Source organism: Rhinopithecus bieti, unplaced genomic scaffold (assembly GCF_001698545.2).
Source record: "Rhinopithecus bieti isolate Rb0 unplaced genomic scaffold, ASM169854v2 scaffold_64915, whole genome shotgun sequence".
Classification (NCBI taxonomy): Eukaryota; Metazoa; Chordata; class Mammalia; order Primates; family Cercopithecidae; genus Rhinopithecus; species Rhinopithecus bieti.
Window position 1 is genome coordinate 1,953,899 of NW_016825936.1, and position 16,030 is coordinate 1,969,928.

General features: G+C 34.4%; 1 protein-coding gene across 1 annotated transcript in view; it reads right to left on the reverse strand.

The window, feature by feature from the left end:
* Positions 1 to 3,643: 3,643 nt before the first annotated feature.
* LOC108522789 (transmembrane protein 79) overlaps positions 3,644 to 16,030 on the reverse strand; it is a 26,645-nt gene continuing 14,258 nt past the window's right edge. Inside the window, exon 2 of the mRNA XM_017863226.1 lies at positions 3,644 to 5,658. Within this exon, the coding sequence (XP_017718715.1) occupies positions 4,533 to 5,658 (1,126 nt within the window). The 3' untranslated portion in view covers positions 3,644 to 4,532. The remainder of the gene's footprint in view (positions 5,659 to 16,030) is intronic.

The following is a 16,030-nucleotide window of genomic DNA, read 5'->3' on the forward strand; positions in this document are numbered from 1 at the left end:
GACTAATTTGTAGCCTCTGTGAACCTATCCAAGAGCGGAGGAATTCCTACACTCTACTTATTATAAGGGGAATTTTCTCCAAATAAGAAGATGTAAATGGAGTGTGAGGGTGAAAATAAGAAAACAGAAGTATGAGAGAACTGACAATCAAATGCACAGAGTCATTACTACCGGTCTGTGAGAACTATGAGGCTGGCCGGGAACGTGTTTTTGGATTGCTACAGCTGAAGCACACAAATGGCCCCTAATAGATGCTGAGTGAATAGAGAAATGGAACATTCGCATTTTGTTAGGATGCAATACTCATATTTAGTCGTTTATAACTGCAAATAAGATAAATGAAATAATATTAATGTTATCATTGATATTCTGATCTTTGTACTCTTATTACACAATTTCTGCTATCTATAATGTTATGATGATGATAATAATGTTAAACAATGCCCTGTTGATCCACCTGGAAACTCCAAATGCATTGTCTTTCAGGTTGACTCACAATTCCCTTTCTAAATGAAGTCTGTTACCTCTTATTTATTGTTGTTGCTGCATGGAGTTATTCTTCATTTATTTACAGATGTTGCAATTATATTTTTAGATGCTTTGATTACCCTAAGAATTTCTTGGGACACACATCATGAAAAGTTGTTTTTTTTCTTTTTTTCTTTTTTCTTTTTTTTTTTTTTTTTTTTTTTCTTTTTTACCATCAGTGGTGTCGCACCTATCAGGTGCTCAATAAATGTTTGTTGAATGTTTCCTTCTTCCTTTGACTTAGTTGTCTGTCTGTAGGAGAAAGTGTCTCCAAATTGTTAAATATATAGTCTTTCTGTGATCTTTTCTGGATAAGATATTTCTATTCTCTTCGTGAGAGATAGATGCTTGTCTCGGGGATTATATAAACGTTGTCATTCCCTTTTATCCTTGTGTAAACATGACACCCTCTCTCACAGTAGCGCATATCGGCTTTGTTGAGTTTGAGATGGCATAAAATTATTCTTGTTTAACTCTGATTGTTCAAAGAGGATAACTAGACACAGTCTCCTAGTTTCATAGGCAGGCAGTATTTAATCCGTTTTTTAAAATATCTTTTTTTATTTCTAAATACTATTCATATTTATTTATACTATGAAAAGACGTTATTTTACTAACTATTCAGTAATCTAAACCTTCAATGTTACTGAAATAAACTTTGAAAATTAACAGGAAGGAGTATTATTCTATTTTATAAACTTGGTTCTTGGAAATATTTCAAATGAAATATATTCTAATTAATATAGAAGGGTCATAAAACATATATTTTAAAATATTAATAAAATAGAAGCCCCTAAACATCAACCAAGGTAAGCATATGAGTTATGTTCTTGGTTCTGAGCCCTTCTTTCCCAGTAAGAGTAAACATTGCCTTGACTTTTGTGATAATCATTACTTTGATTTATTTTATAATACTATGTATTATTTTAAATAGCTAGGTTTGGGGCCTCATATAAATACAGTCAGTTGTGTGCATTCTCATGTTACTTATTTCTTTTCCTCATCAATATAAATTCAATCTATGTTGGCAGCTGTAGCTTAATTCAGCCATTTTAATTGTTATTTATAATTGTATTACTAGACTATATTTTATTTACCTATTTTATTTTATTTCACATTTAAGTTGTTTATTTTGGGCTATTTCAAGCAATGGTCTTCTAAAATTCCTTTTAAATGTCTGCTGACATATATACAGTTTTTTTTTTTAAGGGCATATATGGAGGGATGAAAAGCATATATTTAGCTTTCTTACGTCATGTTAAAATGTTTTCCAAAGTAGTTTTCTAATTAACTTCCTTCCGGTACTCTATGAGTGTTTCCATTATTTAAACTCTTCACCAACACTTTAAACTACCACAAATTATATTTTTGCATATTAATAGCTGTATAATAATATAATAAAGGTCTTAAACTGTAGTCCCATGATTATTGACTTTTATTATATTTTATGTTTATTTTGCTATTTAGTTTTCATTTTAGTGAAGCATCTTTTAAAATATTTTGCTTATGTTTCTCTGATAAATTAAGTTGTATTTTAAATTCAACTTTTAGTTCTTGATCTTATGCATAAATATCATTAATTTTTGTGTATTGACTTTGTATAATACCTCCTTGTTATAGTAACTTACAAATTCTAAAAGTTTTCAATTTTTGTTAGATTCCCTACAATAGAACTAAGATATTCTATATTTGCAGACAGCAGGGTGGCAGTGTCTTTATTGTTTTACTTCTTACTTTCCAATCATGTGTCTTATATGTTTTATAGCCTTATTGAAATAGCTAGATCCTCCAGGACATTGTTGAATATCACCAATAAGTATTACCTTAGTCATAAAATGTATTAGATATCCTTTATCAGTTTTAGGAAGTTCCATTTTATTTCTAATTTGATGAGAGTTTTTTATGAAGAATAGTTTTGAATTTTCCAAGTGATTTTGTAAGTATTAGCATAACTGTATTTCTCTTTTGTCTTAAAATTACAATTACATTATTGATTTTAGAGAAAAACAGCATTGCACACCTTAGATATCGTCATAGTGCCATTTATTGCTTCTGCATTAATGGATTCAATTTGCTCATATTTCATGAAAGATTTTCTTCTTTATTTAGAAGGAATATGGTTTAGAGGTTGCTTTTGTTTTTCAAGACAATGTTGTGTTTGGATTTAGTGTCAGAACAACGCTATTTGGGGAGTGTTTCTTCCTATTCTATTTCCTAGAAGACATTGTGTAGAATTGGTGTTATTTCTTCTTTAAATAACCAGTATATTCACCAATAAAACTTTCTGTCCTGGAGACTTCTCTATCAGGAGTCTTTAAACTACAAATTAAATTTATTTCATAGTCATAGAACTATTCAGTATATGTCATCTTGCACACATTTTGGTAGTTTATGTGTTGTGACGAATTTTTTTTCTAATTTATGTTGATGAATCTATGTAACCAGAGTTATTTTCGTATTTGCTTATTATCTTTTTAAAACCTACGGAGTCTGTAGGAAAATTCCTATTTTTATTGTTAATACTGGAGCTGGAAAGTGATTTCTCTCTCTCTCTCTTTTTTTTTTTTTTTTTGAAAGAGTATTTTACAATTGGTATTATTCTTCTCAAAGGTCTGCAGGAATTTATTCACCACTGATGTCATCTGGGTCTTTATTTTGTTATTGTTTTTGTTTGTGGTGATGTTTTTGCTTTTCGAGTCAATATTGCTAATTGTTTCTCAAACATTTCATGTTTTACATGTTGTCTGATTTTAATATAATGTTTACAATATTATATTATCTTTTTAATGATTATATGATCAGGAGTGATGGTAATTTTAATTTCAGATCTTGATATTTTTTGTGGATTCCTTTTCCTGATGAGACTAACTTTATTGATCCATTCAAAGAACCAGATTTTGTTTTCACTGATTCTGTTGTTTTGCTGTTTTTCAATTCATTGACATTTAACTCATATTTTTATTATTTACTTCTGTCTACATAATTGGTTTTAATTTCTCTCTTTTTTTTGTACTACATTCCTAATGTGGGAGCATAGATCATTAATTGTACACATTTTTCTCATTAAATATGATCACTTAAAGGTATGTATACAGTTTCTTTTACTTTCTCTCTCTTTTTTTTTTTTTTTTTTTGACTGGTAGTAATTTATTGTTACACACACACACTCATACTAGGTTAACATCAGCCATCACACCATCCAGGCACTCCCCAGTCACCACGTGTGAGCGCGCGCGTGCGCACACACACACACACACACCCCCCGCACACACACACCCGCTCTTGGGAGGCAGATTTCCCTGTCTGCTCCCCTCTTCCCGTGGGAGAGGCATGGCTTCTGGGCAGTTTAAAGGTGGGAAGTTACAGGGGCCTAAATAGGTAGAAGAGCAGCAGCTCTGGACTGGCCAGCTGTAAATAGTCTTAACTGAGGCTAAGGGGCCCTAAGGCCAGTCATGGAGGGTCCTGAATCCAGATCCCCAGGAAGGTTTTCAGCAAACATCACAGTCCCATTTGATATGATGCCCAACCTCTATCCTTAAAGCATTTCCAGCGTCCTTGACGCATGGTGCTTAGACAACTGGCACAGAAGTGGTCAGGGCCTTGGCTGTGGCTCTGCCTCCTGCCTCACGGGAAGCCGGGGAGTGGACCAGAGTCCAGCATTAGGGAGCCCTTGTGGCAGTGGTGGGAGGCTGCTCAGGAAGGAGCTGTGCCTCTCCCCTGGTCCTGGCCCCATGCCCTCAGCATCCGTAAGAAACACGGCTGTCCACCTTTTTTCCTGCAAGAAAACTAAGTCCATCCCTTATGACTGTCCTGGGCACCAAAGGTGAAGGGCAGCCCGGGCAAGGGGAGAACTCTGATTGATTGGAGTCCCTGTTGGGGTAGTAGCAGGGTTCCACCCACTGCGGTCCTAGGCCTGGGGGCGAAGTCCAGGCCTGGCCACAGGGTTCAAAGATGTGTCAGACCCACGCCACTACCCACTACTCCGAGTGGGAGAGCAGAGCGGCTCAGCCCCAGGGGCGGGGCCTGTAGTTGGAGGCCGACCGGGCGTGGTCCGGGTAGTCCAGGCGGCTCTCGGTGGCAGTGAGCATGCGCTCCGGCTCTACCACGAACATGTAGTAGAGGTTCCACATCAGCATCGACAGCAGCGGCAGAAACGTCAGGCCGTAGCCGAAGCCTCGGAAGGAGCGGCCCACGGCGAAGGCCAGCCAGTAGATCAGACGGGAGATGGCAAAGAGACCAGTGAGCAGAGGGAGCAGTTTGAGGGTATCCTGGGGCAGGTAAGTAGAAAGCACGGCCAGGTTGAAGAAGTAGAGGATGAAGAGCTGGATCGACTGGGCCACATATCGCCGGTGGATCTCCACTTCCCGCCGTGGCTCCCCAAAGGGCCGAAGGGCAGAAAAGCATAACAGGTTCAGCCCGTACACCAGGATCCCCAGCACAATGGGGAAAGTGGCAAAGACCCCGCAGCGCAGTGTGTAGACCAGGCGGGAACTCATGGTGGTCAGCCGTGGGACATCAAACGGCAGGAAGGCATATGCCCCGTATAGTAGGCAGGGGAAGAGGATGAGTGCAGCTCCCACGGAGGCCACAGCCCTTAGCCACTCACGGTCTCCACAGCTCCCGCAGCCCCCACAGGAACGGCCAGGCGGCCTCACCACTGCCTCAGCCCACTTGCGCTCAGTGCGGTCGGGCTGGGTGGCCCGGCGGGGCATGAAGGTTCGGCACTCGCCCTCGCCTGCCTCACAGCGCATGATAAGGTCTTCTTGGGGCCGCCGCTCGATGCACTGTAGGTCAATAGGCACGAAGGCACGGGCCGCTTTCTCAGGCAGCAGGTTGGCATCGTCTTCGGGCAGCTCCTCTAGCTTGGTAAGTGGTTCTGACTCAGGGGGCTCTGGTTCAATGTCCCGCCAGCCAGGGGGATCCGGGAACGGAGCACTGGGCTGAGGGCCGGTCCCCCAGGGCAAGGTGGCAGCCTCGCTTACTGTGCTGTCTAGACCATCCTCAGCCCCCTCTATGGCTGTGGGAGACCCAGCTGAAGACCCCACTCCGAGAGACTCAGCTCCTGGGGATTTGGCCCCACCTTCCCCTTCTGGCTGCCGGCCATTAAAGTGTCTCTCTCTGTTGGCCAGGCTGGAGTGCAGTGGCACCGTCTCAGCTCATTGCAGTCTCCACCTCCTGGGTTCAAGTAACTCTCCTGCTTCAGCCTCCTGAGTAGCTGGGATTACAGGCACATGCCACCACGCCCAGCTAATTTGTGTATTTTTTTGTAGAAACGGGCTTGCACCATGTTGGCCAGGCTAGTCTCGCACTCCTGACCTCAGGTGATCCACCCTCCACCCGCCCTGGCTTCCCAGAGTTGCTGGGATTACAGGCGTCAGCCACCACGCCCAGCCTGTCTACATTTTCATCTGTGCTTTGCTTTAGCTGTTTCCCATAAAGTTGGATAAGTTTTATTTTCATTATCATTTAGTTTAAAGCAGTTTCTAATATTGCTAATGTGTCACTCGTAGGTCTTTAAGCATGTGTTGCTCTATTTTGAAATAATTTTAACTTTTCTCATTATAACTTTAACGGTTTTATCTTTTTCTGTACTTTTTTATTTGTGTTATTAAGTTAGCCATCATTTTTTTATTTTTTGTGGTTTTCCTCAGTGTAAATCTACCTTTTTCTCTGACCATTTTTAATATATATTTTTTTTACTTTCTGGTTTTAACAGCTTGACTAGTGCCATGGCTTAATGTCCTCTCCAAAATTCATGTGTTGAAATGTAATTGCTAATATAACGGTATTGGGAGGTAGAACCTCTAAGATATGATTAAGCAATGAAGGGTCCATCTTCACAAGTGGTTTAATACCATTATCTCGAAAATGGCTTAGTTATCCTGGCAGTGGGCTTCTGATAAAAAGACAAGTTTGGCTCCATTCTCTCTGCCTCAGGTGCTAGCTTGCCCTTCCACTATATTACGACATGGTAAGAAGCCTCTTGCCAGATGTTGGTGCCATAATCTTGGACTTTCCAGTCTACAGAACTGTGAGCAAGATAAATTTCTTTTTATTACAAATTATCCAGTCTATGGTATTTTGTTACAGCAGCAGAAAATGAATCAAGACAGCAGTAAGTTCCTATATGTGGTTTTCTTATACTTACTTGGCTTACCTTTTTCCTGTTTTACTTTGGCATTTTATTAAACAATATATCTAAAAGATCTATGGAAGTATATGGAGACACTCCTTTCTCTTTGTTATAGCTGCATTATAATCAACTGTATGTGACATTAGACCTTAGCTAAAAGTTTCCTTATTGATAGACATATGGGTAATTTTGAGTCCTAGCCTATTAAATCTACTAATTTATTGAATAAACATTATATAGATTTTTGCATTTTTTCTAATTTATCCCTGGAAAAATTCCTAGAGCTGATCAAAAGTAAATGCAGTTTGGTTTGATATGGCTACATTTCTTCCTAGATAGATTCTGCTATTTTCTCTTCCTATCACCGGTGTATGAGAGTGTCTATTTTCCACAGCCACACTAACAAAATGTCACCAAATTTTGATTTGTTTTACCTTGGAGATAAGAAATTCTATGTTTTGCCACTACTCTTACAAATCAAGTGATTGAATATGTATGCATTTGTACCCATATATTTTCCTATCTTAATAATGAAATGAAAATTGATACTATACTGTGTTTTGTTTTATTTACTAATATTTTCTTGCTATTTCTGGTCCTTTGACTCTCATAGACATTTTGAATCTTTAACAATATTTACACATACACACACACAGAACATGGATTCTAACTGAGATTCAGAAGATCAATTTGAGGAGAATTTACATATTTACACAATTGACTTCAATTTTTAATCATGATGTCTATCTTTTCTTTTTGAGATTTTAATTTTCCTCTTCCTTGGAGTTTTTAGTTTAGAGATTTGCACATAATTTAATGTATATTTATATTACCTTGAACCTAGGGACTTTGTAAACTTATTAACTCTGATATGTTGGGTATATTATTTTACATTTTCTGTGTATGCAAATGTGTCATATGCAAATAGTTGCTGTCTAGTTTGTTCCTTTCTATTGATAACATTTTTTACTCTCGTCTGCTGTGCTAAATATAAATTGCTGTAAACTTTACTCTTGATTCATTTATAAATTACAAAAAATACTATATAATTATTTTATTATTGATTAAATGTATCATATCAGTTAAAATATTGGTATTAATACTGGTATCACATAAGAATAATAACTTTCATGATTTCTCTAATAGGAGAGAGCTTTTTATTTCTAGTGTTACTAAGACTCATTTCAGCATTTGTTGAATTTTATTTTCAACAGCTTTTAGATTATCAACTTTGAATTTATTTACTTTTCTATTAATTCTTAGCTTACACTATTATTTCAAATGTTAAACACCAATCCTTAATTACATAAATAAGCCCAATTCAGCGTGTATTATAATTTTTGTAATGTAACACTGCATTAAATTTGTTTTTGTAGAGATAATATTTTTCTGAGAAAGCTTGACCACTTTGTTTTCCTTTCCTTAGTCCATTTTTGCTACCAAATGTATGTTCGCTAAAAAAAAAAATGGCGTTTCAAACATATCCCATCTTTTCAATATCTTAAATATTTTTCTACCATAATTTTTATTCCTAATATTTTAGAAAAACTCACGTAAATATTGTGCTCTAGATATTTCTTTGTTTAAAATATTTATATTTACAAATTTATTTTGAAATAGATACAAGACTTTTTTTTTTTAGTTTTGTGTCAATTGCCACAGTTTTCTTATAAATAGGTCTATTTCATCTGAATAAAATTTTATTATCAGAGAGATTCTCATAATATGCTCCCATAATTAATGGCTTTAAAGTCTACAGTGATGTTTCTTATTTTCACACCTATGTGTCTACCTTTTGAAATTTGAAGTTTTTGTCTTCTCTCTTTGATTCTTAATTACCTTTACTTGGAGTCCACATTTTTATTAGTCATTTTCAAAGATCTTTATTTTGTTTTTTTGTTTGTTTGTTTTATGGAATCTATTGTAATTTGTTTTTAATTACTTTATCTTCCTATGTTTTTTCCTTCTATTGGATTTGAGGTATTTTTTTAATGGTCTGGCTTCTTGAGTTAGAAGCTCAAATCAGTGGTTTATTTTCAGCTTTTCTTTTTTTTTCTTATATATTTACTTAAGGCTCATTATTTTCCATTAAGCATGACATTAACATCATCCCACAAGTTTGATATATCATTTTAAAATCACAGTGAAAACACTTCCTAATTTCCATTGTGGTTATTTTCCTGTGGTTGTTTTAAATTGCAGACTCATCTTTAAAATAGCAAATATTACATTATTTTTTATTAATTATTTTTAGGTATTGCTTTCTGACTTAATTCCACTCTGATCATTGAATACATTTTAAATTATTTTAGCCCTTTACTACTTGTTTGGACTTGCTTTGTGTCCTAGCATACAGTCTATATTGATAAACAGTTCATGTAAATTTCAAAAGAATGTGTAGTCTTCATTATTTGGTCTAGCATAATATGTTGATCAGTTAATTGTTATTCAAATGATCAATATTCATAAGGATTTACTTTGTTTGCTTAGTCTGTCAAGTATTTAAAGGGATTGCTAGTCTTCCATTCCACTGTGACTGTGAATTCTGTAGTTTTGTCTTTTAGCTTTATCAATTGTTCCTTTACATGTTTGATGCTATGTAATTAGAGACACACACATTTAGAATTTTTATATCTTTCTGGAAAAATGACCTTTATATTATTATGAGATAGATATCTTTCTTTGTAGTATCGGTTCTTGCCTTAAGTCTATTTTGCCTGACAGTGATGTATGTGTACCAGTTCTTAAAGGTTACTGTTTGTGTGTTAATGCTTTTTTATTATCCTCTCATTTCTTATGAGAGGCACTGAAAAGGGTGTCCTTTGTAGGTAATATTTTTCTTTGATGATTTTTATTTTACTCTGACAGTTTTAATTTTAATTGTATTATTGTGTTTACTAATATATAATAGAATGTTTACTATATTTGTCTTTATATATCTACCTTACAAAACTTATTTTAAATTTTCTACCTGTTTTACTTTCATTTTCTTTTATTATCACCTTTGTTTGTGCTCTTTTGCTGTTGAATGTTTATGCTATCACAGCCTTCAACCTTGATTTCACATATTCTATTTTTTATGTGTAGAATTTGCTGGGATTTTATCTGAGTGCTATGTGATCCTATTTCCTGTGATACTGTTACTTTACTCTTTAATACTATTATATTCCCTGCATTCATTATCTTTTTTTTGTCATTTCTTCCCGATTTTCCATGTTTCTTCCTAAGATCATTTTCCTTTACCGGAGGAACTCACTTCAGTATTACTTTTGTATGGACACATCTTTTCTCTCTAGGTGCTTTTTTTCTCTTAATAATTGCTTTACAGAAATTTTATTTTGATGTTCCTATGCACACATCCATAGGTTTTATTTTTACTTATTCCACCTCTTCATATTGGCCCAATGTCACACAGCAGTTTTGGAAGAGTCTCAGCCATTATCTCGTCTAAATTTACTTGTGCCTCATTCTCTTTCTGTTCTTCTGGGACACAAGGTAAACAAGACTTTTCAGATGTGTTTCTCATGCTCCATTCTGTTATCTGAATTCTTTTATAATGTCCATGAATCCACTTGCCTGTTTTCTATGCCCCTGGCATTCCCTTAACCAATTTTCTTTCCTCTTGTGTCCTGTCTTCTGTTAAACCCACCTATTTAGTTGTAAATTACTATCATGATATTTTTAATCCTAGATCTCCTATATCATTTTTCAAGGATTCCCTTTCTCCAGTAAGTTACCTTTTTCTCTCTTTCCTCACAAATATTAACCATAGTTCATTCAAAGTCAGTGTCTGAAATCCATAATTACTCAAATACCTCTGGATCCGTTTCTGTTGTTTGCTTTTCAACCCGATCATTTGTGTGTTTGCATGTGTATGTGTGTACAACTGATGCACAACACTAGATAGAAAAAATATAGCGTATCTAGATACTATTAATTCTCTATAAACTTTACCCATATCCTCTACCAGGTGTATAAAGTGGCACCATGTGACCTAAATTCAGTGACAGCCTTAGCTGACTGTAGCCCAACGTGTGGTTTTCCAAGACTTCCTCTACTTCCGCTTCTCATTCTCTTAGAGTGTAGCTCTCCTGAGTTCCCAGCTTAAAGCCTGGGTCTTACATTCTGATTATGTTATTTGCATGTTTGTTTCTCTTTGATACCATGACACAACCATGTCTTTTCTTGATCATAATGGGAAGGCCTGTAGTGTTTTCCTTTTAAGTGCTTGTTTATTGATTAAGATATATACTTTATCATGTTAACAATGTGTCCATTAAGTACTATTTTATTGAGTGTAGTTTTATCATGACGTGTGCTGAATTTTGGCAAATGCCTTCTCTACATGTTTGTAGTAATCATATAATTTTTCTTTTATGCTCTGTTTATATGGCCTTATTTATGGTCGTATTTATGGCCTTTCTACCATTGGACCACACTTGCATTACTGAAATTAACTATAGTTGTTTATCTTGTATTGTTTTTTATGTGCTATTAGATTCTATTTGCTGGTGTTATATTTACAAATTTTGCATTAATATTTATAACTAAAATATATTTGTAATTTAGCAATTTTGTGCAATGTATAAAATGAATGTTATATTCATAGTATAAATCAAATTTAGAGGTTGTTCTTTTTCAATGCTCTGAAACAATTTATGAAGCATTTAAATTACCTGATCTTTAAAAACTTGGTAAAGTTCCTAGATGATGTAAATTGGGATTGCTGCTTTTTGGAAAGGGGCTCTTTAACTACTTTCTGTATTTCCTCTAGGATAATTATTCTGCTTATATTTTCTATATATTGAGTTGAGTTTTGGTAAGCTTTTCAAAAAAATTATTTATTTTATTTTTTCTTTGGAGTGTGACAGAATTTATGAGTAAACTAGATTTAGCATTTATTAACTACTTCTGTTTTAGTGCATATCAGTTTTCTAACTCATTTATTTCTATCTTTATTAATATTTCCATCTTTATTTTATTTATCCTTTTGTCTAGGTTTTAGAAATCATTAATTTATTTAATTTTGTCTCATTTTATTGATATAGTTATTTAATAGTATACTATGATTTTTTACTCACAAAATTTTTTACTCACTAAAACTAACTGTTTTAGAAGTATATCACAAAATCTTTTGTAACCTGTTTTTATCAACCTTATTTTCAACTCCACAGTCACTTTATATTTACCCTTTGAGTCAGCATTATTTAATTTTTTTATTACATTGTTTCAATATGAAAAGTCATTTTCTTCTGATTTTTTTGAAATTAATTTCTAAATTTTAAATTATAATCAGAGACTGCTATTTTATTATTTCTATATTTTGGAATTTATTGAGGTCTTTCTTTTGAGAAATCACTTAAATTATATTTTCTTGAAAAAATATTATTCAGCTATTCATTTAGATGAATGTTCCACATGCACATTGAGTAAAGGTACAATGGCAAAAACTGCAATGACTTTTACATCAACCTAATCTATTGTCTGGTTTTGGCAATCATAGTATATCTTTAATTGCATGACAGACATTTCTCTAAAAGAAGACAGAAACAGAAGTAAGTAACATTTACCTCCAGAATGGGGCACATAGCTTTTAGTGCCATGCCACAAAACAGAAGCCAAATGGATTTCATTTCTCATGGAGCTAGGTCTGACTGACTTGTGCTGCAGATTTGGTTGATTTCATTAAAATAAGTTGAGAGGTGAATCAGGACCTTCCTCATAACTGGAACGAGAATCTAAAAGCTGGTTGGCAAAGGCACCTGTGCTTCATTAATGATATTGTGCTGCCTAGGATTGCTCCGGATCTTGCTGTTTTCTCCATGAAGAGTTCCAGTAGCTCTCCGTGCCCATCTTGTTTGCTCTTTCAATCTTGAAGTGTTGCCTCACCCCTGGACCTTCTCAGGGTAGCAGACCGAGCTTCTGTGACAATCTGGATGTCTCCCCGCTCTTATTTGCTGAACTTTCAAAGTGGGAGGAAAAGGGATCTCAGTCTTTGAGCCCTACTTTAAGCATCAACTCCTAAGGACATCTAATAGATTTCATGTAGATCTGCTGTGTTTGCAGACTGTGGATACCTTGAACTTACTGCATGCTCTATATATCACTAGGTGCTCTTTCTTGACTGTCTTGTGGTCATTAATATTTCAGTAGAAGAGAGGCTCATTTCTCCCTCCCCTGTCTATGGAAGATTCCTCCTTTTGCAATTGCAGCAGGGATGAAAGCAAAATTAATTTACTTTCTCTGGTGAAGGACTTCTCACTTTTTTGAAATTTAGTTCACTGGGCATCTGCACGTGCACAACTCTAAAATTATCCGGTTTGTTTTGGTTGTTATGGTGAGAATGACTGTCTCTTTTTACTTCCTAGATCTAAACTGGATTCCCCTTGTTTTGTTTTTGTTTTAATTTTTAACCATTCCATTTTATTTTTCTCTCTCTTATATATTTCCTTAAGCTTTTATATGTGATCATGTTTTATTACTGCGCTCTCTTTTCCAATTTTAGTGTTATTTCTTAAATAATTAAAAAAATTTAATCCATTCCTAAATTTTATCAACTACCTTTGTAAATCTTTTTTTATTCTAATCACATAATTTCTGAGCTTTTCTAATTTTGATTTATCCTATAAATTGTTTTAATTTTTTCTTTTTCACTTGAAATATTAGAGTATCATCTTTGTTGTGGGTGTTTACATTGGGCATAACTTCATAGTCTGGAGAAGTATTATTATTCTGAATTGTTTTTGCCTTTTAATGTTGCATAAGATTTAAATGCAAAAATTATTACACAGCGCATAAGCATTATCATTTTGTGCTGTCATGTATAAGTGGGATTAGTTTTCTTTCTTCTTAGACAGATAGAGAGGTCAGGGTAGATTATCTTACTTCATAGCTCTAGAGTTCTCTCATCTACTGATTTTGAGAAGTGGTAAAAAATAACACATTTCTTAGACATTTCAAAACCTTGTGTCTGTTTTCCTCTACTTTTTGATCTGGATTTTATCTTTTCTTTATTGTCTCTGTCCTACTAAAATGGAATTATACTCCCAGGAGTTTTTTTTTTTTTTTTTTTTCAATCTATGGCTTTACCCTGAAATGAAATAACTATTATCTGGTTTCAAAATCTATAGGGCTCATATTATCTCACATTATAAACCTATACCATGGCCCTTCACAATTTCTTCTTTATTGTTACTATTTTTGTTATTTTTATTTAAATTGTACAACATGGTATTTTGATAGACATAATAAAATGATTACTATAGTAAAGTAGTTAACATTTCCATCTTTCTACATATTTACCTCCCAATGTTTTGTACTAAGAGCACCTAAAATCTGTTCCCTTTCCTGTATACAATATGTTATTTCTTATATACAATATATTATTAACTATTCTTTTTGTGCTAGACATTATTTCTCTAGATGTATTCATCCTACACAACTGTAACTATGTACACTTTAACCTATTCATTCCCTGACTTCTCACTATTGGTAACCACCATTCTATACCCTGTTTCTATATATTTAACTATTTTTTTTTTAGATTTCATATTTGAGAGAAATTGTACAGTATTTTTTTCTTTCTGTGTCTGGCTCATTTCACTTAACATAATGTCCTCTGGGTTCGTCCATATTGTCACAGGTAGTAGAATTTCTCTTTTTAAGGCTGAATAATATCTCATTATGTGTCTATGTATGTGTGTGTATGTATGTAATCACCATAATTCGTTTGTACATTCATCACACCTAAACTGTAAAGTTGAGGACCTCAACACTCCACTTTCAGCATCATCTAGATAGAAAATCAGCAAAGAAACATAAAATGTCCTGCAATGTAAACCAAATAGACCTAAAAGATATTTACAAAATATTTTATCTGACAGCTGCAGGATACACATTCTCTTGAGCACATGGAACATTTCTCCAGGCTAGACCACAAGTTAGGCCACAGAAACAAGTCTCAACAAATTTTTTAAAAATCAGAATCACATGAAATATTTTTTAAAACACAATGGAATAAAACTGGAAACCTTAACAAGAGGGATATTGGAACTCTAAAAATATATGGAAATTAAGCAACATACTTCTAAACAACCATGGTTCAACTAAGAAATTAAGAACAAGATGAAAAAATTATTTAAAGAAATGAAAATGGAACCACAACATACCAAAACCTATGGAATATAGCAAAAACAGTGCCAAGAGATGAGTTTGTATCAATAAAGGTCTACAGCAAAAAAGTAGAAAGATTTTATATGTAGAAAAATCTGAAGAATCCATCAAAATATCTTAGAACTGATAATAGATTAAGAAAGGTTTCAGGATACAAAATCAACATATAAAAATTGATAGCATTTCTGTACACCAGTAACAAATGTATGTGACTATTTTTTGCCAGTTAAAGAATAAAATAGAAAAAAACCCCTTAATTGTTATAGAACCACAAAAGACCTTGGAGGGCAATAAATGTAGGAGGCATCACACTGCCAGACTTCAAAATATATTATAACTCTATAGTAACCCAAATGTTATAGCATTGGTATAGAGACAGACACATAGATCCATGAGCAGTATAGAAAACCTGGAAATAAATGCAGATATTTGCAGTCAACTGGTTTTTTTGACAAAGGCACCAAGAACATCTACTGGGGGAAGGACACCCTCTTCAATAAATGGTTCTAGAAAAGCTGAACATCCGTTTACAGTGGAATGACATTAGACTTTGATCTCTCATCATATAAAAAATCAACTCAATATAAATTAGACTTAAACATAAGACCCAAAACTATAAAATAACTAGAAGAAAACATAGTGGAAACACTTCAGAACATTAATCTTGGCAAAGATTTTATGGCTAAGACTTCAAAAGCACAGATAACCAAAAAATATATAGATGTGTGACTATATTAAACTTGAAAGTTTCTGCACAGCAAAGGAAACAATCAATAACGTGAACAGACAACCTGTAGATTTTCAGGAAACAATTGCTAATTACTTACTGGACAAGGGACTAATATTAATGTATACAAGGAACTCCAACAACACAACAGAAGAGATACCCAAATAATCCTATTAAACACTGAAAAAGGAATCTGAGTAGATATATCTCAAAGATGACATACAAAAAACAGGTATTTGAAAAGCATGTTAAACACCAAGGGAATGTATATCAAAATCAAAATGAGATCATCTCCCTCCAGGTAGAATGGCTTTTATCAAAAAGACAAAAAGTCACAAATGCTGCTGAAGATGCGGAAAAAAGGTAACTGTTATGCATTGTTGGTGGGAATGTAAATTAGTACAAATTTTGGAAAACAGCATAGTGGTTTCTCAAAACAGCAAAAAAAAAAAAAAAAAAAAAAAAAAAAA